The sequence below is a fragment of the Lissotriton vulgaris genome, chromosome 12 (genome assembly GCF_964263255.1).
Source record: "Lissotriton vulgaris chromosome 12, aLisVul1.2, whole genome shotgun sequence".
Classification (NCBI taxonomy): domain Eukaryota; kingdom Metazoa; phylum Chordata; class Amphibia; order Caudata; family Salamandridae; genus Lissotriton; species Lissotriton vulgaris.
Genome location: NC_141700.1, coordinates 662203380 through 662227076, shown reverse-complemented (window position 1 = coordinate 662227076; position 23697 = coordinate 662203380). Strand labels below are relative to the sequence as shown.

General features: G+C 45.7%; 1 protein-coding gene across 5 annotated transcripts in view; it reads left to right on the top strand.

The window, feature by feature from the left end:
• Positions 1-1372: 1372 nt before the first annotated feature.
• The window catches only part of MEAK7 (MTOR associated protein MEAK7), a 211450-nt gene continuing 189125 nt past the window's right edge, over positions 1373-23697 (top strand). For 2 of the 5 annotated variants that reach the window (XM_086945843.1, XM_086945842.1), the window contains exon 1: positions 1392-1503. Coding sequence is in view for 1 of the 5 variants with exons in the window: in XM_086945839.1 (XP_086801965.1) it covers positions 1420-1503 (84 nt within the window). In the remaining 4 variants the exon portion in view is untranslated. Of the gene's footprint in view, positions 1504-23697 lie in introns of all 5 variants that reach the window. The other 3 variants (XM_086945841.1, XM_086945840.1, XM_086945839.1) reach the window with 3 other exon arrangements.

Sequence of the window (23697 nt, the reverse complement as noted above, 5' to 3'; positions counted from 1 at the left end):
GCACAGTGTCCGTAGAGGAGAATGAGACCGGCAGAGCAGCAGGAGCCACACAGAACACCCCCGGTTGAAACCCGGTGAGGAGCGAAGGGAAAATGAGGCAGAAAGTGTGCGTGGCGGGAGAGACCAACCGCCGTAGCGCGCGAGGCGGGGAAAAACTGACCCGAAGTCGGGAAACGCTACGGAAGGAAGAAAGCGCGGAAAGCGCTCGAATGGCACCAAATAAGCTTAATACATTAATAAATACATATAAGTACAGTAAATATGAGAAAAATAGCAAGCATGACTTATCTGACTGCGTAGCAGCAAGAAAAGAGGGCTACTCGCGGTCAGATCTGGCCATATATACTACTCATGTTGTGATTGGTTTGTTGTTTGTTTTCTTCAATCCCATTGGCCAGTAGTTGCTCTGCTGTGCCTTCTGGGTATTGTGGTTTTACTTATCTTGCTGCTATTCAAAATAAAGCAAGAAAAGAAGGCATAATAGGAGCCTCCGGTCTTGCCATAAAATTGCCTGCTACAGCCAGAATAGGAATTTCGAATTGTAAATATAAAAAAATAACTACCAACACAATAAGGGGATCTACAGGGCTAATTAGAGATGTTTGCATAACATAAATGATAAGAAATACTTGTCTATCTTTCAATCATCCTCACACCGTTGAACGCTACAACCCATAACTTGATAACTGCACCTCAGTGGTTATTACCCACGACGTGCTAACACTTCCCACATAAGCTTAAATCAAATATAACAATCTTCTAACCACACACTCACACGACACGGTGTGCTACTACCTGCGTGGGCTAACACTTCAGCATCCCATGTAAGCGCTAAACAAATACCGGAACACTGTACAATACGTACAATCTAAAAAGCTAAACTACAAATACGTAACTATAACACGATGCCGGCTAATAACCAAGATAAGCCGAACCATCACACGCCGCAGGCGCTCACTTACAATAATCCATATAAACACAATTTTAAGATAGTTGAACACCCTATGTAGAACACTAGGCATCTGGGCAGCGCCATGGGGAGGTCAGGCACTCGCTTTTCTACCCATACTACCAGACTAATACAAAGTGCGCCAAGAAGGGACGTAGTCGCACTTCCTTGTTGTTCCGCGAAAGCATTGTCTTTCTCAGGTTATTGTAGACTGCTCACCCCTATGTCTAACTATACCGTATTACCAGTGCTCGATTGCCATTATATCTCCTTTGCTCAGTATTTGAAGACCTCTCGTCTTTGACTGTGTCCTTTCCTTTATGATTGGCTACTGGCATAACTGTGATCAATGCTGCTTCGTCATTGGTGGATCGGGCCGCCGCTCACCGCCTTAGTTACGATACCTTTGGAGGACAAGGAGGCGGGCGTTGATGAGGCTGGGGCTCTGTGCCCGCCCCCAGCAGCCTCGCATGGTGTCCCTTGTGTACTTCCGTGCAGAGGGGTCTAAAAGCATACAGTCAGGTACCGGAGCCTGGAAGGGACATAAAAGGCAGGTAAGCGTATTAAGATCCGAGATGGTTTAGACGCGGTAGGGAGCTAACCGGTAGTGTGCCTAAACTTACGCAGGCAATCGAAGCTAAATATTGGGAAGTATGTCAGTCTTGCGGACAATCCTCAGGTCTCCAAAACAGTTTTTTTAATTCTCGAGCCATCCGCTGTGACCTCACCTGTCTTTTCTGTGTTTTGCATTTGGCATTTTGTAGCATAAAAAAACAGAGCATTTACCGGGCAGCATTAAAAAAGGCATGTTGTGTAAGCTATTCTCACCTGACATGGTAGGTTGCGACATACAGGAGTTTTGAGCCATTCCTGAATGTAATATTTCTACCATGAATAGTTTGCAGGTTTTGCTCAGAAGCACCTGGACGCGACAAACCATATTTTTCGTGAAATTCTAAAATAAAGGTTGATCGGGTTGTGATGCGGGTTCTTCCCATTAATAGTGCTACCCGTTCACATCAGTCTAGCAGAGGAACAGGCGACCTTCACGGAAATATCAAGCTTTGGCTCCTGGCTAGGGTTGACATCTTTCTTAGAAAAAATACTAGTAATTTATTACTTTTTGCTATTCTGGTACAGCAAATGGAGCCGGTGGGTAAAAACGATTTAGTGTTAAATTATCAGAATTCTTTTGTAACGTGGCATTTATCCTTCTGTTTCCTCTAATAATTCTGAAACGATGAAGACAGCGCTCGAATTTTTTTAAACAGATTTCTTTGTGATTTTGCTGTTTTACGTTTGTGCAAGAGAAGGGAAAAAATATTGGATTTTTGTGCATTTCCAACATTTTTTACAGGCCTGTATTCAAATGCATTCAACACAAAAAATGGATAGTAGTGTTCCCTGATAGGGAAACGTCCGCACATTTGTAGACCAGTATACGATAGTGGTATAAATATACGTGCAATATAGAAATTCTACAAAGAAGTCTAGATCTGGGTGCTTAATTCGCCCTAAAAACACCAACTACCCAAGGGTGTTATTTGCACACTGAGTGTGCATCAGTACATGAAAAGAAAAAAAAGGGCTTGGACAGCGCACCTCTTGTCACTTTCTAGTTATACAGACATCAATGACTTGTATGGGTATAAGTAGCCCCATTCAGTTTAGGTATAGAGACATTAACAACAACTATAGTCAAACATAAGGATCCCAGACGTATAGTAATCTTGATAGTCTTTACCCCAAAAAACACTTCAATAAAAGCTCCCAGCACATGACTTGCCGACATGTGTTTCGTCTTAAAGAGACTTTTTCAAGGCAATGAAAATATGACTGTCCTAGAAATCCGGACGGTTATAGGACCAAGTTTGGTCTCCAATATAGTGAGAGATTCACAAGACGTCACCCTGTAATTTCGGTCTTACAATTCCCAATGACGAGCCATGGATTGATGAACAATATGGTAAACCTGTTTCAATCCGACGATCCAAAATGAAAGTAAACACTCCTTTTCTAATATCAATAATAGCGAAAATCACCAAAGTTGCTCGCTGGTCAGCACGTTTTAGTATTGTGGCATATTGTGCAACCACCGTAGCCTCCCAGTTAACAAATATTTCAGAAACCAGTCCCATCCATGATAAGTCCTGACCTTTTGGACATTCCGTCCCACAAAGAATCTTCGCCCTCCGACTCCCGATGTATTAAAAAGCAGCCTGGTGGAAACCCAGCCATAGGCCAGCCCTGTTCCTTGCAGGGCCATAACACACGCCCTTGCAGCCCCTGCGGGGGTCTTTTAGCCTATGGTCTATGAATATTTGTGAGCTATGGAAGATTTAGGGGCCCCTCACCATAATCTGTGGGTGATGTCCCAAATGTTTTGTGTTACCCCACTGTCTCCCGGTCTCACAAGATTAGAAGGGTGCAGTTGGATTTAGCAGGGTAGAAGAGTGAAGAGCCAGAATGGAGAGCAAGACAGACACTTGAAAGATGGGGCAAATGGTATATGATTATAAGAGCTAGGTGAAATAAGTGAAAGAGAGCCCAAATAATGTCGTGTTAGATTGAGCAAGAGCTGCTGGTGAATTTAAAAGCCATGTATGTGAGCGCAAGCATCACCGTCCTCAGTTACTCGATATAAAGTTGCATGTTAGTGTGACCTAAACTGTCCAGAGGCCATTGGTTGATGTCTCTCCAGTGACCCGAAGGGAGCACTTGTGAAGGAATTACTTTGTCCAGTCAGTCACCTCAAGACACTCTGATTCTGTCAAGGGTTGGAAGAAGACGTTAATGCCATGAAAGTACAAATTAGTCAAACCATGCACCATGCCTTTATTATAGAAAACAAATATATCTGCTGCTCTTTATACCTCAAGTGTCTCAGCCATAAATTAAAGGACTGAATACAACAATAGGTGCCCCATAAGTCAAATGACCAGTGGCTACACTGCAGGCATATGTACAATCATGCAATATATGAATGAAAAAAAAAATGCGCCCTTTCCAAGTCAGAATGTAGAGGCTTGTTAGTTAGAAGTTTATGAAACAGATATAAAATTGTACTTTGGATTGAAAATTTTGAAATCCAAGAAAAGTTATGAATGAGGCTGTTTGAAGCAATTAAAAATACGAATTATAGAATGTCTAAAACATTTATAGGTTATGGAACAGTCCCATATCTCTTTTGGGAGTAGAAAGGAATATGTTACTATGTGTTTTATGCCAGCCTTAACAACATTTCTCTCGAGCTAGTTTACCTTGTGTGTGTATATGTATGTATATATATATATATATATCTTGCTCCAAGTACCCACAGGTTAAGGTCGCACCCAGCAGCATGTGGCCAAAGGCATTTATTCGGGTAGAGGATAGCGCCATAGTCCAGCTTCTTTACAGTTCACATGTCGGAAGTAGTAGCCTGACGCGTTTCTGAGCTTTCGCTCTCATCAGAGGCACGACAAGGTGTTTGTGCTACTTAAGACACGCCCCAGCAGTCGATTGGTTTACACCATCCAATTGGCTTCTCGGGTGCACGCACTGAATGCTGGGTCTTATAGTCCAATGTCTCAAGTACAGGTTCATGCACATAATTAAACTGTTGCATTTGAAGCCCTTCAATGGGCCTCGGACTATGTGCCATCCATTGATCCCTCACACGCTGTTCCACCATGAGAGCTCGGCAGGATTCCGAGCCCTGTGGCCCCCTGTGTTCGCGGGGTAGTGCGGTCTTTCACGGCTGGGCTGCCGTGTGTAACATCTTGCTCCAAGTACCCACAGGTTAAGGTCGCACCCAGCAGCATGTGGCCAAAGGCATTTATTCGGGTAGAGGATAGCGCCATAGTCCAGCTTCTTTACAGTTCACATGTCGGAAGTAGTAGCCTGACGCGTTTCTGAGCTTTCGCTCTCATCAGAGGCACGACAAGGTGTTTGTGCTACTTAAGACACGCCCCAGCAGTCGATTGGTTTACACCATCCAATTGGCTTCTCGAGTGCACGCACTGAATGCTGGGTCTTATAGTCCAATGTCTCAAGTACAGGTTCATGCACATAATTAAACTGTTACATTTGAAGCCCTTCAATGGGCCTCGGACTATGTGCCATCCATTGATCCCTCACACGCTGTTCCACCATGAGAGCTCGGCAGGATTCCGAGCCCTGTGGCCCCCTGTGTTCGCGGGGTAGTGCGGTCCTTCACGGCTGGGCTGCCGCGTGTAACATCTTGCTCCAAGTACCCACAGGTTAAGGTCGCACCCAGCAGCATGTGGCCAAAGGCATTTATTCGGGTAGATGATAGCGCCATAGTCCAGCTTCTTTACAGTTCACATGTCGGAAGTAGTAACCTGACGCGTTTCTGAGCTTTCGCTCTCATCAGAGGCACAACAAGGTGTTTGTGCTACTTAAGACACGCCCCAGCAGTCGATTGGTTTACACCATCCAATTGGCTTCTCGAGTGCACGCACTGAATGCTGGGTCTTATAGTCCAATGTCTCAAGTACAGGTTCATGCACATAATTAAACTGTTGCATTTGAAGCCCTTCAATGGGCCTCGGACTATGTGCCATCCATTGATCCCTCACACGCTGTTCCACCATGAGAGCTCGGCAGGATTCCGAGCCCTGTGGCCCCCTGTGTTCGCGGGGTAGTGCGGTCTTTCACGGCTGGGCTGCCGCGTGTAACATCTTGCTCCAAGTACCCACAGGTTAAGGTCGCACCCAGCAGCATGTGGCCAAAGGCATTTATTCGGGTAGAGGATAGCGCCATAGTCCAGCTTCTTTACAGTTCACATGTCGGAAGTAGTAGCCTGACGCGTTTCTGAGCTTTCGCTCTCATCAGAGGCACGACAAGGTGTTTGTGCTACTTAAGACACGCCCCAGCAGTCGATTGGTTTACACCATCCAATTGGCTTCTCGAGTGCACGCACTGAATGCTGGGTCTTATAGTCCAATGTCTCAAGTACAGGTTCATGCACATAATTAAACTGTTACATTTGAAGCCCTTCAATGGGCCTCGGACTATGTGCCATCCATTGATCCCTCACACGCTGTTCCACCATGAGAGCTCGGCAGGATTCCGAGCCCTGTGGCCCCCTGTGTTCGCGGGGTAGTGCGGTCCTTCACGGCTGGGCTGCCGCGTGTAACATCTTGCTCCAAGTACCCACAGGTTAAGGTCGCACCCAGCAGCATGTGGCCAAAGGCATTTATTCGGGTAGATGATAGCGCCATAGTCCAGCTTCTTTACAGTTCACATGTCGGAAGTAGTAGCCTGACGCGTTTCTGAGCTTTCGCTCTCATCAGAGGCACAACAAGGTGTTTGTGCTACTTAAGACACGCCCCAGCAGTCGATTGGTTTACACCATCCAATTGGCTTCTCGAGTGCACGCACTGAATGCTGGGTCTTATAGTCCAATGTCTCAAGTACAGGTTCATGCACATAATTAAACTGTTGCATTTGAAGCCCTTCAATGGGCCTCGGACTATGTGCCATCCATTGATCCCTCACACGCTGTTCCACCATGAGAGCTCGGCAGGATTCCGAGCCCTGTGGCCCCCTGTGTTCGCGGGGTAGTGCGGTCCTTCACGGCTGGGCTGCCGCGTGTAACATCTTGCTCCAAGTACCCACAGGTTAAGGTCGCACCCAGCAGCATGTGGCCAAAGGTATTTATTCGGGTAGAGGATAGCGCCATAGTCCAGCTTCTTTACAGTTCACATGTCGGAAGTAGTAGCCTGACGCGTTTCTGAGCTTTCGCTCTCATCAGAGGCACGACAAGGTGTTTGTGCTACTTAAGACACGCCCCAGCAGTCGATTGGATGGTGTAAAGATATATATATATATATATATATATATATATATATATATATATATGTGTTATTTATATGTTTTTTAGCAATGAATTTAGGCCATGACCAATTTTTATTGTTGAAGCATATTTATACGTATTTATACAGATCTATATATCATTCATTTTTTGCACTTTATTCATATATTGATCTGCACTGTTTTGCACAGTTTTTAGCACATTTTAGCAGCGGTGTTTTTTAAGATATATTTATAACGACATATGCACTATGTTGATACTAGTTCCTCCCTGGTTTCGGTATAAGCTCTCTGTGGATAGATGTTTATATGTACAGAAATGGCTTTAAGATTAAGGATTTATCCCAATACCAATGTTTTGAGCTTAATTGTGAAGTTCGCTGAGTGGTGTCACATCGTCAAGAGCACGCTAACCTTATACCGAATATAAGCATTTATGCAGAAATATTTTCCATCAGGATTGAGGTGTTTCTCCTTTTAGGAAGGGCTGTTTTTCCAAAGGATTGTGTAATGTGAATAGTGGCCAATTTAGAAGCAATATTCTTGTTTCTATATTTGCAAGTAGGCATGTGCTTTGTGCAAAAAATACCGCTTTTTTACAAGTATTTGAGCCGCATCTGCTGGGCATAGCACCTCTTTCATATCCATTGTCATGTGACCTACAAGCTGATGTCAGGGGGGTGGGCACTTGTACTTACTGCATAAAAATGACAAAAAAATGTAACCGCTTTGCATGTGAACTAGGGCTCTTGTAGCCCGAAACGCGTCATGGCTGTTTTCCTGTGCCAATAAACCATCTTATAGCCAGATCCTGTGGTCCGTCTCCTGTTACTATGCTTCGCCGGATATATATATATATATATATATATATATATACATACACACACTCTCGGACTTCACCATGGTCTCTACCTCTAATATTGGGTGTGACTTTTGTCTCCTCGCGGCGTTTCAAGCTCATTTGAGTCTTTCTACCATAGGCCTCATAGTGATTACGCAATTCCAGCGTGACACATGTATCTTTGATATTGTCTGAAATGTCTGCTGTAATCATGTTGCATGCTTTTATTTTGAACAGGCCTCATATTACCTAGCGTTCATTTTAATGCAACATATTTGCTTTACATTTTTTTTGCCTTCATCATGCGGTTGGTAACAGTGTCACACCAGTCTATTGTCTATGTCTGTTTCCTGTCTGCTCTACGGCATCTTAGAAGTCATTTGCCTATGACTCAACTGATTTTCAGTATGTCGTCGGCACATCGTAAAAATGTTCATCACATGTAGAAACAGAAAAGTCACTACCTGGTCCCCCCTATATACCCTGTCACAATTGCAGCACGCTGTGATCAAGGCCGCAGGCTTGGGGTCGAAACGTGTCATCCTGACATGATAATGCAATAAAATTATTTTGCTGAATCTCCAACGGAGTCTGTACCCGTGTTTGACCCGGCCTGGTTCAACCTTGGGATTTTGTTTGTGTGTATATATGTGATAGAGCATTTTTTTGAAATAGCCGAAAAAGACTGCCTCTTTAATTAAATGGACATGAGTCCTTCTTCAATGTTGGAGTTACGTTTGAAATACCTAACGATCCCACCCCCATGACTTTGCATATGACTAAGAGGTTCTAACCTCGAAATGCGTAATGCTGTTCTGCTTGAGCTAATACCTACTTGCCTGGAAATAAAGATTTGCAAAACATGCTGGGTTGGCCGGTTTTCACGCTGCAGATGGATGTGCGTGTGTCTTGGTGGATATTTAAGGTGTCTGACACATCTGTTACCGGCCCCGACTCGTAAGGTAGTGGCGCTTCAACTGTCAGAAAAACTGGAACCTTTGTGTGAAACAAATGTGAGGAGCGCCCGCCGGCTGAAACACGAAACTCTGAAAGGGCTGAATGGAAGGGCCACGCTGAGAGGCCTGCCTCGCCATGGAAGTGGAATTGTGAAACAGCCAGGGTTTGCCAAAAGAACTTTTCTTGAAGCACGACATGTAGCGAAAACTTACTCCATGAAGGCAAGTCAGGAAAAGTGAAATGCTGGGGTGGTCGTGATTTTCTCAAACGTCACGTGGGACATCGAATGCAACTCAAAAAAAGGTACTATACTGAATAAAGGTCTGTCGCATTTGGTTGAGAGTGACATTTGGGACAATTTGCCAATATCTACATTGAAGTCAAATTGAAGCTGGGTTCCAGAAAGAGGCATTGTGGACCTTGTAGTCCGAAATGGTATGATTTTGAAACTAATTAAAGTTAAGGTGAACCAAAAGACACTTAATGAGACTTTTTGCATCAAGCATAATAAAAGAATGAAACAGGTACTCCTACCTTAACGATAGAGCATTTTTTTGAAATAGCCGAAAAAGACTGCCTCTTTAATTAAATGGACATGAGTCCTTCTTCAATGTTGGAGTTACGTTTGAAATACCTAACGATCCCACCCCCATGACTTTGCATATGACTAAGAGGTTCTAACCTCGAAACGCGTAATGCTGTTCTGCTTGAGCTAATACCTACTTGCCTGGAAATAAAGATTTGCAAAACATGCTGGGTTGGCCGGTTTTCACGCTGCAGATGGATGTGCGTGTGTCTTGGTGGATATATATATATATATATATATATATATATATATATATATATACACGCACACTCTCGGACTTCACCATGGTCTCTACCTCTAATATTGGGTGTGACTTTTGTCTCCTCGCGGCGTTTCAAGCTCATTTGAGTCTTTCTACCATAGGCCTCATAGTGATTACGCAATTCCAGCGTGACACATGTATCTTTGATATTGTCTGAAATGTCTGCTGTAATCATGTTGCATGCTTTTATTTTGAACAGGCCTCATATTACCTAGCGTTCATTTTAATGCAACATATTTGCTTTACATTTTTTTTGCCTTCATCATGCGGTTGGTAACAGTGTCACACCAGTCTATTGTCTATGTCTGTTTCCTGTCTGCTCTACGGCATCTTAGAAGTCATTTGCCTATGACTCAACTGATTTTCAGTATGTCGTCGGCACATCGTAAAAATGTTCATCACATGTAGAAACAGAAAAGTCACTACCTGGTCCCCCCTATATACCCTGTCACAATTGCAGCACGCTGTGATCAAGGCCGCAGGCTTGGGGTCGAAACGTGTCATCCTGACATGATAATGCAATAAAATTATTTTGCTGAATCTTCAACGGAGTCTGTACCCGTGTTTGACCCGGCCTGGTTCAACCTTGGGATTTTGTTTGTGTGTGTATATATGTGTGTTTGTGTATATATCTGCTCCTTGCCACCTTTTTTCTGCACACTGCGGGTGCTATTGTTATATTGGTGTACCCGCAAAATATTAATGCCCCAACCCCTCACCATGGAATAAGCACTTGCAGGGGTTTATCCAACCGTTGTTTATTTCTCACAACAAGTGCATAGGAGTTGGAGCATTGATATAGCTATATATCTATATCAATGCTCCAACTCCTATGCACACGTTGTGAGAAATAAAAAATGATTGGATACACCGCTCCGAGTGCTTACTCCTTGTTGAGGAGTTGATGCATTGATATTTCGCGGGTACATCCCGCGACATTAGCATCCGCCCGTGACTGCACTGGAAAAGGTGGCAAGGAGCAGTGATATATATATCTATATTACCTACTGGCGGTCGCCAGTAGGTATTTATACGTAGAACCTAGTTTCCATAGGGGAAGCATTTTTTGATTTGCTAATAACTTTGGCGTTGTTTGACGAATCTTCGCAAAATTCTCAAAAAAAAAAGTTTCATCCAGGTCAGCTCTTATCCTGAAAGTTTGGGGGTGATTCGTCAAGCGGGGGCTGAGAAAAAAGGGGGGGGTCCCAAAAAGTGTTTTCTCCATGTTAATTTCCATAGGAATTACACCAAATGTTGCAAAAAGGTAAAGCTTGGTTCAGAAAGCGACCTTTTTTAAAAATGGTGTAAATCCGTTCAGTAGTTGCTGAGAAATTAAAAAAAGAAAAATGTTGATGTCTAGAGGTGCAGTGGATCTGTGGACCCTCCCGACCACAAGCTTTATTCTAATTTGCTGGCAACACTCCAAACCAGGAAGTGTTGGCAGCCATCTTGTGACTCGGTAGAACCGAGTCACAAGAAAACAGTGAAACAAACGAAGAAAATAAGAAAAGGAGGCAGGGTAGAAACACCCTGACCCCTTAGGCCTGCCCCGGGGGTCCCACTAGGACCCCCAGGGCTCAAAAAAGCATTTTGTAAAAAGAAAAACGGACGAATTCGCGCTTGGGTCGCAAATCCGGCCAAGAAAAAAAATAAAAACTGAAGCCCGGACTCCTGCGCTTTGAGGTATTGAAGCCCCCGGCCAGCTCCCGGGGGCACTGAAAAATGTGTGTGGGGGGCCCAATCCCCCCCAACACTGCCCCGGGACTGCCACCTCCCTGGAGCTTGATTTAGGAGTTGCGGGGGGCACGCAGCCTTACCGCAGCCCCGGGGACCGCCACCTCCTGGGGCTGATTTTTAAATGTGTGGGGGGCCTCCAAGGCCCCCCAAGCCCCGGGGACAACCACCCTTAAGGGTTTTATTAGTAATTTGCGGGGGCACACGCGGCTCCCCTCCTGGAGCCCTTCATGGCCCTGGGGACCGCCACCCCCCAGGGCCGGCTCCTGCAGTGTCCCGGGGTGCCCGCCCTGTCATAGCAAACTGTGGTTTCCTGCTCTCGCTTACAAAATCCAAACCACATTGCTTTTCCACAAGGGGAGCTGCATGTTAGTAGGCGGGGAGCGGCCATGAGTGGTCTAGGAGGGGGTAATCACACAATCAGGTAGCCGAGTGCACTCCTGCTTTATCACGTTTGTGTTGTCTTCGAGTTTGTTTGGTTTTAGCGTGCGTCCCGGGTTCGTAGTTCACCCTCCTACCACGTGGAATGGTTAATCAACATTAAATAATGGAAGCATAGTATTGATACCTTCCCGGAAGCACTGCTGGTATTGCCCGTTGCAATGAATGTACCACAATTAAATTTGTTGTATTTCTTTTATTCAAATTATTCCAATATTTTCAATATTTCGCTCCATTTCCTTCTGTCACATGAAAAGCCATTTTATGTATTTGTGATTCTAATGCAGTAGACGTGTCCATCCGGACCTTTTTCTTCTAAAGCAGGAACTATACATAATTCATCCTCGATACTGAGTAATTTCCAATGCCTTTATGGCCATGTTCTTGCTCTTCATCAGGGATTCACTACAAATGTAAATGGGAACATTAGACTATATATTTAAGCGGACATGATTTATACTCTCAAAAGTCACTCGTTATGTGTTTGTTTTTTAAGAAATGCTTCCCTCTGTGTTTTCCCTCTAGCTAATCACCATAAAATTCAAGTGAAATGACTCGCCCTCCTTTTTTCCAAAACACCGATTCGAAAAAAATCATTTGAGTGTTACCCCCACTAATTCAATTCGTAGGTTCTATGGTGCCCCACAAAACCACGGGGCCCCCTCCATCAATGAATGAATAATGTTTTGTTTTTTTAGAAAGAGGCACAGCCCCAGGGGATGGGGTCCTTGGGGCCACTTGAGGCCTAAGGAGGGGGGCGACGCAGCCCCCTCCTTTAAAAAGAATTATTTAAAAAAAAAAAGTGGCCATGCCCCGGGCCGAAATTGGCCTCGGGAGTGAGGGCCCCTTTCCTGTGTGTTTTTTTTTTTTTAAGCAGGCCCTGGGGTATGGGGTCCCCAGGTCCCCAAATAATTTAAAAGGAGGGGGTGCCACACAGTCCCCCCTTGAAAATAAAAAAATAAAAAGCTGGCATCGCTGCGGAGGCCACGCCCCCTAACTGTAGCACTCTGCACACGCGCTCCCTGGTGCGTTGTAGGTGGGGAAATCAATTTCCCTTGAATACTGAAGGTCACAGGGGGCCAACTAGCCCACCAGGTACCTTCCAGTATGCGCCAGGGAGCTGCATTGCAGAGAGGTGTTCAGAGGCCACGCCCCTTTTTACACCTCTCTGCAACGCAGTTCTGTTGCGTTTACTGGACGTACCCGGTGGGCTATTTGGCCCCCAGGGACCCTCAGGACTCAAGGGGAATTAATCTCCCAATTTACAACGAGCCAGGGGGCGCATTTGCACAGTGGTGCAGGGAGGGGACAGGGCCTGACATTCCAAGTGTGCAAATGCACCCACTGGCACATTGTAAATTGGGGCCGCGTCTGCACAGTGGGGCCCGATGTGACGTGTGTACTTATGCAATAACTCCAACAGAAGCCAAGCACTTATAAATTCACCATGCACTCTCCTTGCAGCACTCTAATCATCCAGTCACTACTCATGCAGTGATCCATGCACTCCTCCAATCACCCAGCGAGCACCATGTACTTATCCAATCACTCCGCCAAAACTCAGGCACTTATAAATTCACCATGCACTCTCCTTGCAGTACTCTAATCTTCCAGTCAGTACCCATGTACTCATGGAGTGACCCAGGCACAAACACATGCACTGCTACGCTCCCCTGTGCACTTCCCATGCAGACCTCTATCCACCTACACAGTACTTATTCACTTTTCCAATTACCCAGGCTGTACCCATGTACTCCAGAAATCTCTGTCACTACCCATGCACTCCTCAAATCAGCCATGCAGCATCATGTACTTATCTAATCACTCCGCCAAAACCCAAGCAGTAATAAAATCAAAACGCACTGTCCATGCCACACTCTAATCATCCAGTCACTACCAATGTACTTCTGCAATGACCCAGGCACTAACTCATGGCAAATACAGAGGAGGTCATGCTAATTACAGGGGAACCCCAACGCATAGTGTTCCCTAGTGCATGTAGGTGTTTTCACTGTTTTCTAAGTGTCTTTTAGCATAGCACTGACTCTGGTCCTGGTTAGTCAGAGTCAGTTAACACCAGTACCCGTCACTAAAATGTTGGGGGCACAGGAGGACTTTCTGCTCCTCTGTTGGTCCTTTCTGCACATCTCTTGCTTTTTCCTGCACTTTTCTTCGTCTTTCTGGACTTCTGTTGCCTCTTTCTGCATTTGTCTTGCTTCTTGCTGCGCTTTTCTTCCTCTTTCTTCACTTGTCCTAACTTTGTAGGCATAGTTAGAAATTAGCATTTAAAAAACCATTGAAATTCACTGAAAAAACCATAGGGTTCAGGCACGTTTTAGTTAGAAATTAGCATTTAAAAAAACCATTGAAATTCACTGATAAAACCATAGGTTTCAGGGACGTTATAGTTAGTCGGGCATTTAACCCGTACAAAACCATGGAAATTCCCCCGTCATAGTTAGTTCAGCTAACTATAACTTGCGACCCCGCAATGCACTGCTGATGACGTCACATATTACATCATTCATAACATGGTCAGTGACATCACTGATGACATCATCCACGTCAAAATGTGATGCACCTCCTCACACTCTAATATAATCTTTGATACACCCACTGTAAATACAGACTACCATTTTCGAAACCAGCACACCATGTGTGTGTAGACCTAGGAATCATTGAGTGCATATGTAGTAACTAGTATTGGTGTGTCGATGGTTTCGAAAATGGTAGTCCTTGTAAGAGAGGTGGAGACAGCCAGCACCGGACTGGCCCTTTGAAAGCTGTCACTGTTCCTCCGCAGCACAGGATGATTTCAGTTGGTGTGGAGGCCCACGACTACCAGACTCGAAAATCTCTGTTGTGGTGGCATAGACTGACAGCAGACAGAGCTGAGTGGGTGATTGAAAAGCTGCAGCTGTTCCCGCAATGCGGGACATGCCCGGGCGAAAAGCGGGCCCGCAATCGGCCCGAGGAGGCTGGGCTGGGCCACCACCCTGAAATCTTGTTTTCAGGCCAGTTTTTTGCTATATCTTATATGCGTTTTTGTAGGGGTCAGCAGTCGCCACCTTGGCTAAAAGTAACCACATCCATCAATAAGGAAACCCGTTGGCGGGCTTCTCCATAGTATACTATCTTACAAATGGTATGGGGTGCTTTAAAGCAGGAAATCTGTTCAGTGGAGGAATGTTTGAGCTCTGCTATGAAATCTTCAGCTGGGAGCGGAGAGTGCAAAGGGGCTGAACCCTTGAGTGTGGCAACCGCAGCAGTTGGCACACTCATGTGTTGTAGATTCATCCAATGTAGTAATTTCCTTTTAAGATTTGCCTAAACAATTTATCCGCATCAGATTCACTTTGCTCCCCACCTCCTGGTAAAAAAAAAGCTCTCCGCGTAAGAAGGGTAAGCTTACCTATGATATTAGATCCATGGATGAGGGTGTGAGACTTGCTGGGCTGACAGGAAATATTACGGAATAAGAGCTGTGCAGTAAACTAACCTACTTGGAAGATAAGCTAGCTGCCTTCACTAAACCCAATCTAGGCAGGATTGACTTACTTGAGAATCTGTTCAGGAGGCTCCACATGACGGCACAAAGTATTAGGTCCCTAAAAACCGACGATTGTACAACAACCCCAACTGAATGAGGAGCCAACGCGATGAACAGGGATATTCACACATAGACGCAGTCCATTTCTGGAGCCCAGTCCACCCAGTTTTACAGTTTCCCCCTTACATGATTGTCTTGTTATCCCCTTGTGACCAGAACTACCCAAGAGGAATGATCAGTTACTTAATAAGGTGATACATTGGATTAATGGCAGAGTGGGCGAATTTGGACAGATCACGATCAGACAGATTTGGTGCATAGAGTCTCATGAGTGGAAACTCGGCCCAAGCTGACAAGGAGTGTATTGTTATACATTTTAGGAATAGGGTAGTTGTACGTGATATTCTGTACAGGCTCAAACACACTGTGTATGCGTGCAGCAGGATTGGGGTGCTCCCTCTGGGCTAATTCTATAGACCTACAATCTTCCCACCTTTAATCTTTCCTCCAGTGACCTGTCCTATTCCAGTTGCTAACAAATATTCTCCTCTTTCGCATCTAGACCAATTGGATTGGCTTCAACCCAGGATTATTCTCTCAAGTTCGCCAGGGTGCAATTATGATTTTTGACCACTTACTTGTTCTATCAAATTCAGTACCAATAATCGAGAGTACAGTGGGGGAGGCCATTACTAAGTAGTCTGCCAATAATAACACCAATGGAGCCACTAGATTTGCTTCCTGGAATATTGCAGGTCTGGCTGGCAAATTGTCAAATGTTAATTGTCAAAGCATTATTATGCACTATGAGGTACTTTGTTTACAGGAAACTTGGTTGACAGCAAGTATTTTTATAGATGGGTTTTACTACTTATGTCACCCCTGCTGTACCAGGAAACACGAGAAGGACAAAGGGAGGTCTAATTACGTTAATTTCCCTTACATTCCCGCGTCAAGTAGCATAGACCAGTCTAGATTTCTCCCCCCATTATGAACTTATTCCGATAAACTGTCACACGCACCAATTATTATTAATACATGTTTACAATAATAATTTTGTTCCAAACAATCTTGCTACAGCTAATTCTTTATGCAAAGATTTAGAATATAGATTAAATTGCCTCAATCGTAATTGCTCAATCCTATGGATGGGTGACTTTAACACTCAGCATTGTCTGCTACAAGGTCTTGTAGTACACACTTTTGTCACATTCCTTTTAGGGAGGAACTCCATCTACTCCTTACTAAATATAACTTGCAATGTGCTGTTGACTCTTTGACTGTGGACCAAGCTTTAAGTCCTACTTTCATTGAGATGGGCTGTTCTAGCAAAATTGATTGGAATGTAACTCAGACAATGCCACCCATATACTTATGCTCTGGGAATGAAGACCTGTGAGAGAGTATTGGGAGAAAATAGTGGAGACCCTGTGCAGAGTAACCTATACACCCTTCCCTCTTGGAAGGAAGCAGTGCACTTTTCCCAAAAACCCATGAAGCCAAAAATACTGAACAGGTTTGCATCCCTGGGGCTGGTACTGGGGAAGAGACACATTGCCATTCGTTGGACCTCCGCAAGAGTGCCTTCCCACGAAGCCTGCCTGAAAGACATGAACGAATGGGCACTGGCAGAGGAGAGACTCCTGAAGGCAGCCAGAACAGATGACAAGGCAGTAGAGAACATAGAGGGATGGACAGCAATGATTAATGGGCTCACCACCTTGGGGGCGCGTTTGACATATGAGAGTGATGGAGGCGCTGATGACCCTGATGATCATTCATAATGACCATGAACCACCAGAGGCCCGGGCTAGCCAGGTAGCTTGGATGAACGGGGATGGGAGGAACAGGGTAAGGCTGGACTGGACCAATGGCATATGCGTAGGATAGAAGTGATAATCCTTGTGCATGAACAGATTGATGAGGTTAAACATACCCATGTGTTGATAATTATCTTCTGTATGCTGATCTCCTGTGTTGTATGTGCAGGTGTTTTTCTGCCGAATATAGAGCATAAGTGTACTGCCAGTTTGTTGTATGTTGAATCTGGTTATCTTTTCCTTAATCAGCTGATGGTCAGCCATAAATGGAAAATAAAGCATCTATCTATCTATCTATCTATCTATCTATCTATCTATCTATCTATCTATCTATCTATCTATCTATCTATCTATCTATCTATCTATCTATCTATCTATCTATCTATCTATCTATCTATCTATCTATCTATCTATCTATCTATCTATCTATCTATCTATCTATCTATCTATCTATCTATCTATCTATCTATCTATCTATCTATCTATCTATCTATCTATCTATCTATCTATCTATCTATCTATCTATCTCCAAATGGAACAGGCCAGACCATATTTTTAATAAAATAATGTAATTCTGACACCCTCTCAGAGCCTTCTCTACTGCAGTTAACTCTCTCCAATAGGAGGATCAAAGCCCCGGAATTGGAGACTATTGACCATGTTGTAGCGCTAACGTATTGGACCTGATACATTTATTTATGTATTTTAATTTTCTTTGCCTGGAATAACCTCAGCTACCATATTAAATCACCTAGGGTGGGTCTTGTTCTGTGCTGAAAGGCACTATAATATTTAGAGGACAAGCAATCATTATATGAGGATCTAGAATTGATAATCGCTAACAGTCCATAAAATAGCAATCTCTCATGTAAATCCCACTCTTCCAGATACCACTACCTTTTTTCTTTTCCTTTTATTAAACAAATTTGACTGTTATTCAAACACAAAAACAAAACATCAGCAGTCATTATCACAGGTGACGCCGCAACATTATAAGAGACAATATTCAGTCTAGTGTATTCTCACCATGGAATTCCCACCACCTTTCCCATGTCTTCTCATGTTTATGCAGGCAGCCCCTTGCTTTGTAGATATGTTTTTCTTGTTAGCCAGACCAGTCCACTCAGTCCTGCCACTTGCCAATTGACTGGACCGTGTGGATTTCCATCTCTGGGCAATGTTGCGCTTGGCCAGCAATATGGCAACCCAAATGAATGTACGCTCCTTATGCTGGCCACCAAGGTCTTCTAGTAAGACTAGCAGAGCCACTCAAGGGGGGAGGTCCAGAGGCCTACCAAATACATGCTAAAGTTCCAGTGCTATCTTCTGCCAATAACGAGTCATCATGGGACAATCCCACAACAAATGGTAAAAATACACGTCTGATGAGGGGCAACAGAAGGAGGCTTGGGGGCATCTACCTGCCCAGTGGAGTCCCTAGGGGGCAGTCATGTAAATTAAGTTGAGGTAATTGAGCTGAACCAACTAGAGGTGAGCAGAGAGAACATGGCCTGGCAATACGGGCTGAACTGTTCCCACTGGGCGCAGGGTCAAGACAGATTTGCATTTGCATAGGCTGGGTTCAAACTGGAATGGCATTGGGAGAAAAAAACGACGGCTTTAGGCCCAGATTGTTCTTTTTGAATGGTGAGCAGAGATGGCCAGTTCCTGAGGGACCATCCCAGCTTCCCTCCAATTGGCATAATCTATTTCATCAGCCACGCTTCCCACTTCTGTCTCAGCACAGCAAACTGGTTTTGGGGCGTTTGCAACTAAGGACCTCTAGATCTGGGATATAGTACACTAGGCCAACCTCCCACCTAGTAACTTAACCCCCAGGGAGCTGAACTCTGGAATGTCTGTGTCCAGGGGATATTAGGCGCAAGGGCATAATGTAATTGAAAATATTTGTGAAACGGGGCCAGAGATAATTCAAATTGGTTCTGCAAGTCCTGGAATGTCTGCAGAGGACCTCCTGCCCTCACACCCCCAAGGGCAATAAACTTTTTAAACCCTTCCAATCCTGCTGTGTGATGCAACCAAATTCCTTGCCATAGTGTGGTCCTCAACGACAACCTACGATCCCAACCTATGAAGCGAAGAGCAGCTCTCCAGCGCAAGAAAACCACACAGGTGACCTCCAAAAGGGAGAGGGGGAGTGGTGTCTTGTACAGCATTCTGTAATGTTGCCTGGGCAAGCTCAGTATGGTAAATAGTCTCCCCACTCACTGCTAAGCCAGGGACATATGGCCATTGACCATAGTGATGCAAGAGAGACCCTTTGACCAAAGAAATGGCTGTATAATTCAATTAATGTGACAGAACCACTGGTTTAGGGACCAAGAAGTGGACATTTTGAGAAACAGGGGATTCTTGGCAGTATCAGCATTTTGAACAGGCCCACTCTCCCCAGAACATGGAGCGAGTGGCACGTCCTGTTATGGACATCCTTCTTCAAGGTTGTCACTAGGGGAGTTAGATTAAGGCTCCATATAAGTTCTGGGAGCACAGAAATGCTGAATCCCAAGTATTGGAAGGATAGTTAAAGTATCGGGCTGTGAGGTTGCCATGAGCAGACGCTGGTGTCTCCTTATATTCACCCGTAGTCCCAGAGGCATTCCCCGTATAGCTCGAGCCGGGCCAGGACGCAAGGAATTGAGGTTTGTGGGTCAGTAAGGAAAAGTAGCACATTGTCAGCATGTAGTGCTATTTTCTCCTCTGGTCTGTCCTCCCAGGCCTACCCACTATCCTGTGTGTCACATCATATGAGCCTCACCAGTAGCTTGATCACCAGGGCAAAGAGAAGGGGTGACATGGGACAGCCACGCCTCTCTATATGAGGAATGGTGGGAAAGCGTTTTTTCTTGTTGATATGAACTTGTGCCAGTAGCTGAGAGTAAAGGAGTTGAGTAAGTGTGCGACAGTGAGGGCCTAGGCCAGCCCACACTAGGGCACTGTTTAAGAAGGACCAATAAACTGTTTCGAAGGCCTTCTTGAAATCTAGTAAAAGGAGCGCAGCGGGTCTTTGGAGTTTCCATGCCTGGGAGAGTGCCTCCTGGACCCTATGGATGCAATGCCGGGTTCTCTGGCCCAGCATAAAACCAAATTGATCTGAGTGCATCAGATCCGGCAAGGTTTGCCATAGCCGTTTAGCCAGGACCATGGAAAATATTTTAATTTTGGAGTTAATTAACAAACTGGGTCTGTCAGAGGCACACTCTTCTAAAGGGTGGGCAGGTTTTGCGATTATAACAATCAATGCTGCCTCAACCCTCGGGGAGCAAGCTCCTTTTGGTAAGCTCCTCATTTTAAAGGGCCAACAGGTGAGGGACCAGTATGGCATTACAATATTACTCGACGGGGAGCCCATCTGGACCGGGTATCTTGCCTCCGACCATGTCTGAAAGCGCAACTTCTATTTTATTGACCAGGAGTTGTTGGTCTAAGTAGCAGGCCCACGACTGGGGGATGGAACGCAATAGTGCCTTGTCTATTAAGGGTTGCCCCACTTCCCGCAGGGGCCGTGGTTTGTGGGCATACAAGTCTTGGTAAAAATCTGAGAACACTTGTTGGATGTCAGGGTGCTCGTTACTAGATTACCTCCTGTGTCTCTAGTGTGGGGGACTATTTGGGAAGCAACCTCTCTAGTGGTGAACCAGTACAGGAGCTTCCCGGATTTGTCACCATGTTCATATATTCATTGTGCTGTCGCCCTCCAACACTATGTGGCCGCCTTCAGCGCGGTCTGTCGGATGGAGGCCCTCACAACCGCAAGTCGGTGGCTAAGGTCAGACGAGGGCAGGATCTGGGTCTGACACTCCAAGGACAGGGCCTGAGTTTCAAATGCCATTGAGTGCACCAATTTCTCTTTTTCTTTTCTACAAATAAATCCCTTTGTGAGTTCTTGGATGGTGGGTTTCCCAACCACCCAGAGGATACCTGCCGAGTTGACCGTACCCTCATTTATTTTGACTTAAGATTGAAGTTCTAGTTGCTCAAAGCAATAAGCTAAGGTGCCACATGGGCCTTCTCGCAGGTTCCATCCATCCTAGGCCCACGAGGAGGGGTTCCAGATTAGCTATACCTTGAGACATAATATAAATACCCAACACCTGGTGAAGGTCCATGGCCCGGAGGAAAAGGAGGTCTATACGTGGTTGAGTCTTGTGAGCAGCTGAGGTGTGCGTAGGCTTATTTGTGGGAGTGCCAGGTCCTTAAAGCATCAGAGTCCCAGTTTCTCCACCCATATTGTGAGTTGACTGGCTTGGGCACTACTTCCCAGACTGGGGGTTCAAAACTGCGTTGAAGTCTCAGCCAACTATAGTACCTATGGGAGGGCAGGTAGAACAGCAGTGAAGGATCAAAGTGTAGATGCAGAAGCTTGACTGTGGATATACACATATACAAAAGTATAGAGTTTGCCCTCCAGGGAGCCCTCTACCCTGATATATCAACTGTCTGGGTCTGTATGGGTAGTGGTGATTGCCAGGGGGAAATTCTTAAGCAAGAGGATGGCCACTCCTCTGGAGTCCGAAGCTAACTCAGAGCGGTAACCTGAGATGTACCCGAATTCCTTTAGAAAAGGGCAGAGGGCGCCCATCAAGTGTGTTTCTTGTAAAACAAAAACAGTGGGTTGGTGACGCTTGGCCTGTTTAAAGACGGCTGACCGCTTAATTTGGTCTAGCAATCCATTAATATTCCAGGACACGAGTTTGTGTAATGCGTTCTGGGAAGTCTGGGTGTAACATTGTGTGGTGTTTGGGAGGTGGTGTCACACAATCTGTGGTGTCCATTAGGCATCCTGGCATTTGGGAGAACAATGGTTCTGGTTGCGGCCTCTGTGAACTGTGTACATGATCATAACTTGATTCAAAGAACATTGACGCCCCTACTCCCTCTAACCTCATACTACTAAACCTGAAGTATCTGCCACCTTCAATCTAACCCTAACATAATCCATTACGAGACAAAAGGAAAGAAGGTAAACATTGGGGACCTTCTCCATGCAGGATATTATGCCTTGCATCTGCCATATCGTCTCATTGTTTTTCTCTGTACAGTTCATCTGCCTAAGCGGATCGTTTTCTCGAGGAAGCAGTGCTGGATTCTCAATCCTGGGGGCCCACTTAGTCAGTTTTGCATGATCCGTGGTTGTCTTCTTGCTGCGACCCAGAATCTGGAGATCCCCAGCAGCCATGGGTGCAGACGAGGTGTCTGCAAGGTCAGGGTGCTACATCGCAGTCTGTTTCGAGTCTGGGAAGGTTGATCCTGGCTGTGGTCGTTCCCCAACCACTCTAGGCTCAAGGTAGCCAAGGAGGTCTTTCCTTTCTGCTTCCCTGTCCCACGGGTTTAAAAAAAAGTATGTTTTTAGAGTTAAAGATCACTTTCAATCTTGCTGGGAATAGATGCATATAGTGAAGTTTGAATTGTTGGAATTATTGTTTGACGTAGGCAAAGGAATGCCTGTGCTGTTCGATCACTGTAAACTAAGAAAATCATAATACTAGAGTTGTGAAAGCAGAGATATGGATGCTTTTGCGCCTCCAGGAGGATGGTATCTCTGTCGCAGAAGTTTAGTATGTTGGCTATCAGTGGGCACACCGGCACCCCAGGAGGGGGCAACTGAACCAGGGATCTATGTGTCCGCTGCACCACTACGAAAGTGCGTCATCTGGAAGCAAGGGTCCTAACCACTTCTCCCGAAAACCTTTGGCATTCGGAGCCTCCGAGTCCTCCAGGAACCCAACAACCCTAAGGTTGTTCCTGCGTGATCGATTTTCGACATCTTCAGCAAGCTCCTTAAGAGCTGCCATTTTGGAGAGCAACCTAGAGACTTGTTTCTTAAGGTTTCCCACGCCCTCCTTTACTGAGGGTACCCACTGCTTGGCTTCTGTGACCTGGGTGGCTACATTTCGGAGGTCCTGGCGGAGGAGTGAGACATCCACTGTGACCTCACCCTCGTTGGCCTCTACTGTGGCCCACAAATCTTGAGGTGTCTGCAGTATGGTGGTGAGGTCAGAGGTTGGTCCCCTCAGCTGGAGGTTGCAACTATAGTCTGGTCAATTTTGGATTGGGCTCGCGCAGGTAGCTTGGGTTTGTCATTACCCATGATGTACGATGTGAGCCCTGCTACTGAAGTCCAGGCCTCTTCTGCGCCACTTGCCCACAAGCAGCCGGATCTCGGCCAATGGGGTGGGGCTAGGAATGCACCACCAGCTCCAGTCTCTTATGCCCATCTTGGTCCTTGGACGTTGCGACCTCGAGGTTTCTCCGGGTGGGAGAGGTCGAGCTAGCCCTCACCCAGTTGGCAAATCCGGGCCCACTCACTAATAACAGCAGCGGTCTGGAGGGACACAACCCCCAGGGCAGTGAGTATCTCGGGCCCCACCACTTTCTCACACCTTCAGGGAAGACCAACCACCATCCATGGGCGTCGCTGCCACCTTGCTGCAGGAATCTGCAGCTATCAGCCCTTACATCATCAGGGCCCTCCTAAAGGGGCCAGTGCCAGCTTCAGGCTCCTATTACTGGGCTCCAATCTGAGCAAACCCAGCTGGAGGGAGAGTGGGAGAAATGAGGGAAGATAGCACCAACCTCAGCAGCCATCGCTACTGCTCTGGATGCGCGGCCATCCACACATTCCAGTCTTGGGCTTCCTGCTGCCCAGCACCCCTGTTCAGATATTGCCATGGCCTTGTCTCACCCAGCGCAGATGTGGAGGCTACAGCCGCCATCTTAGC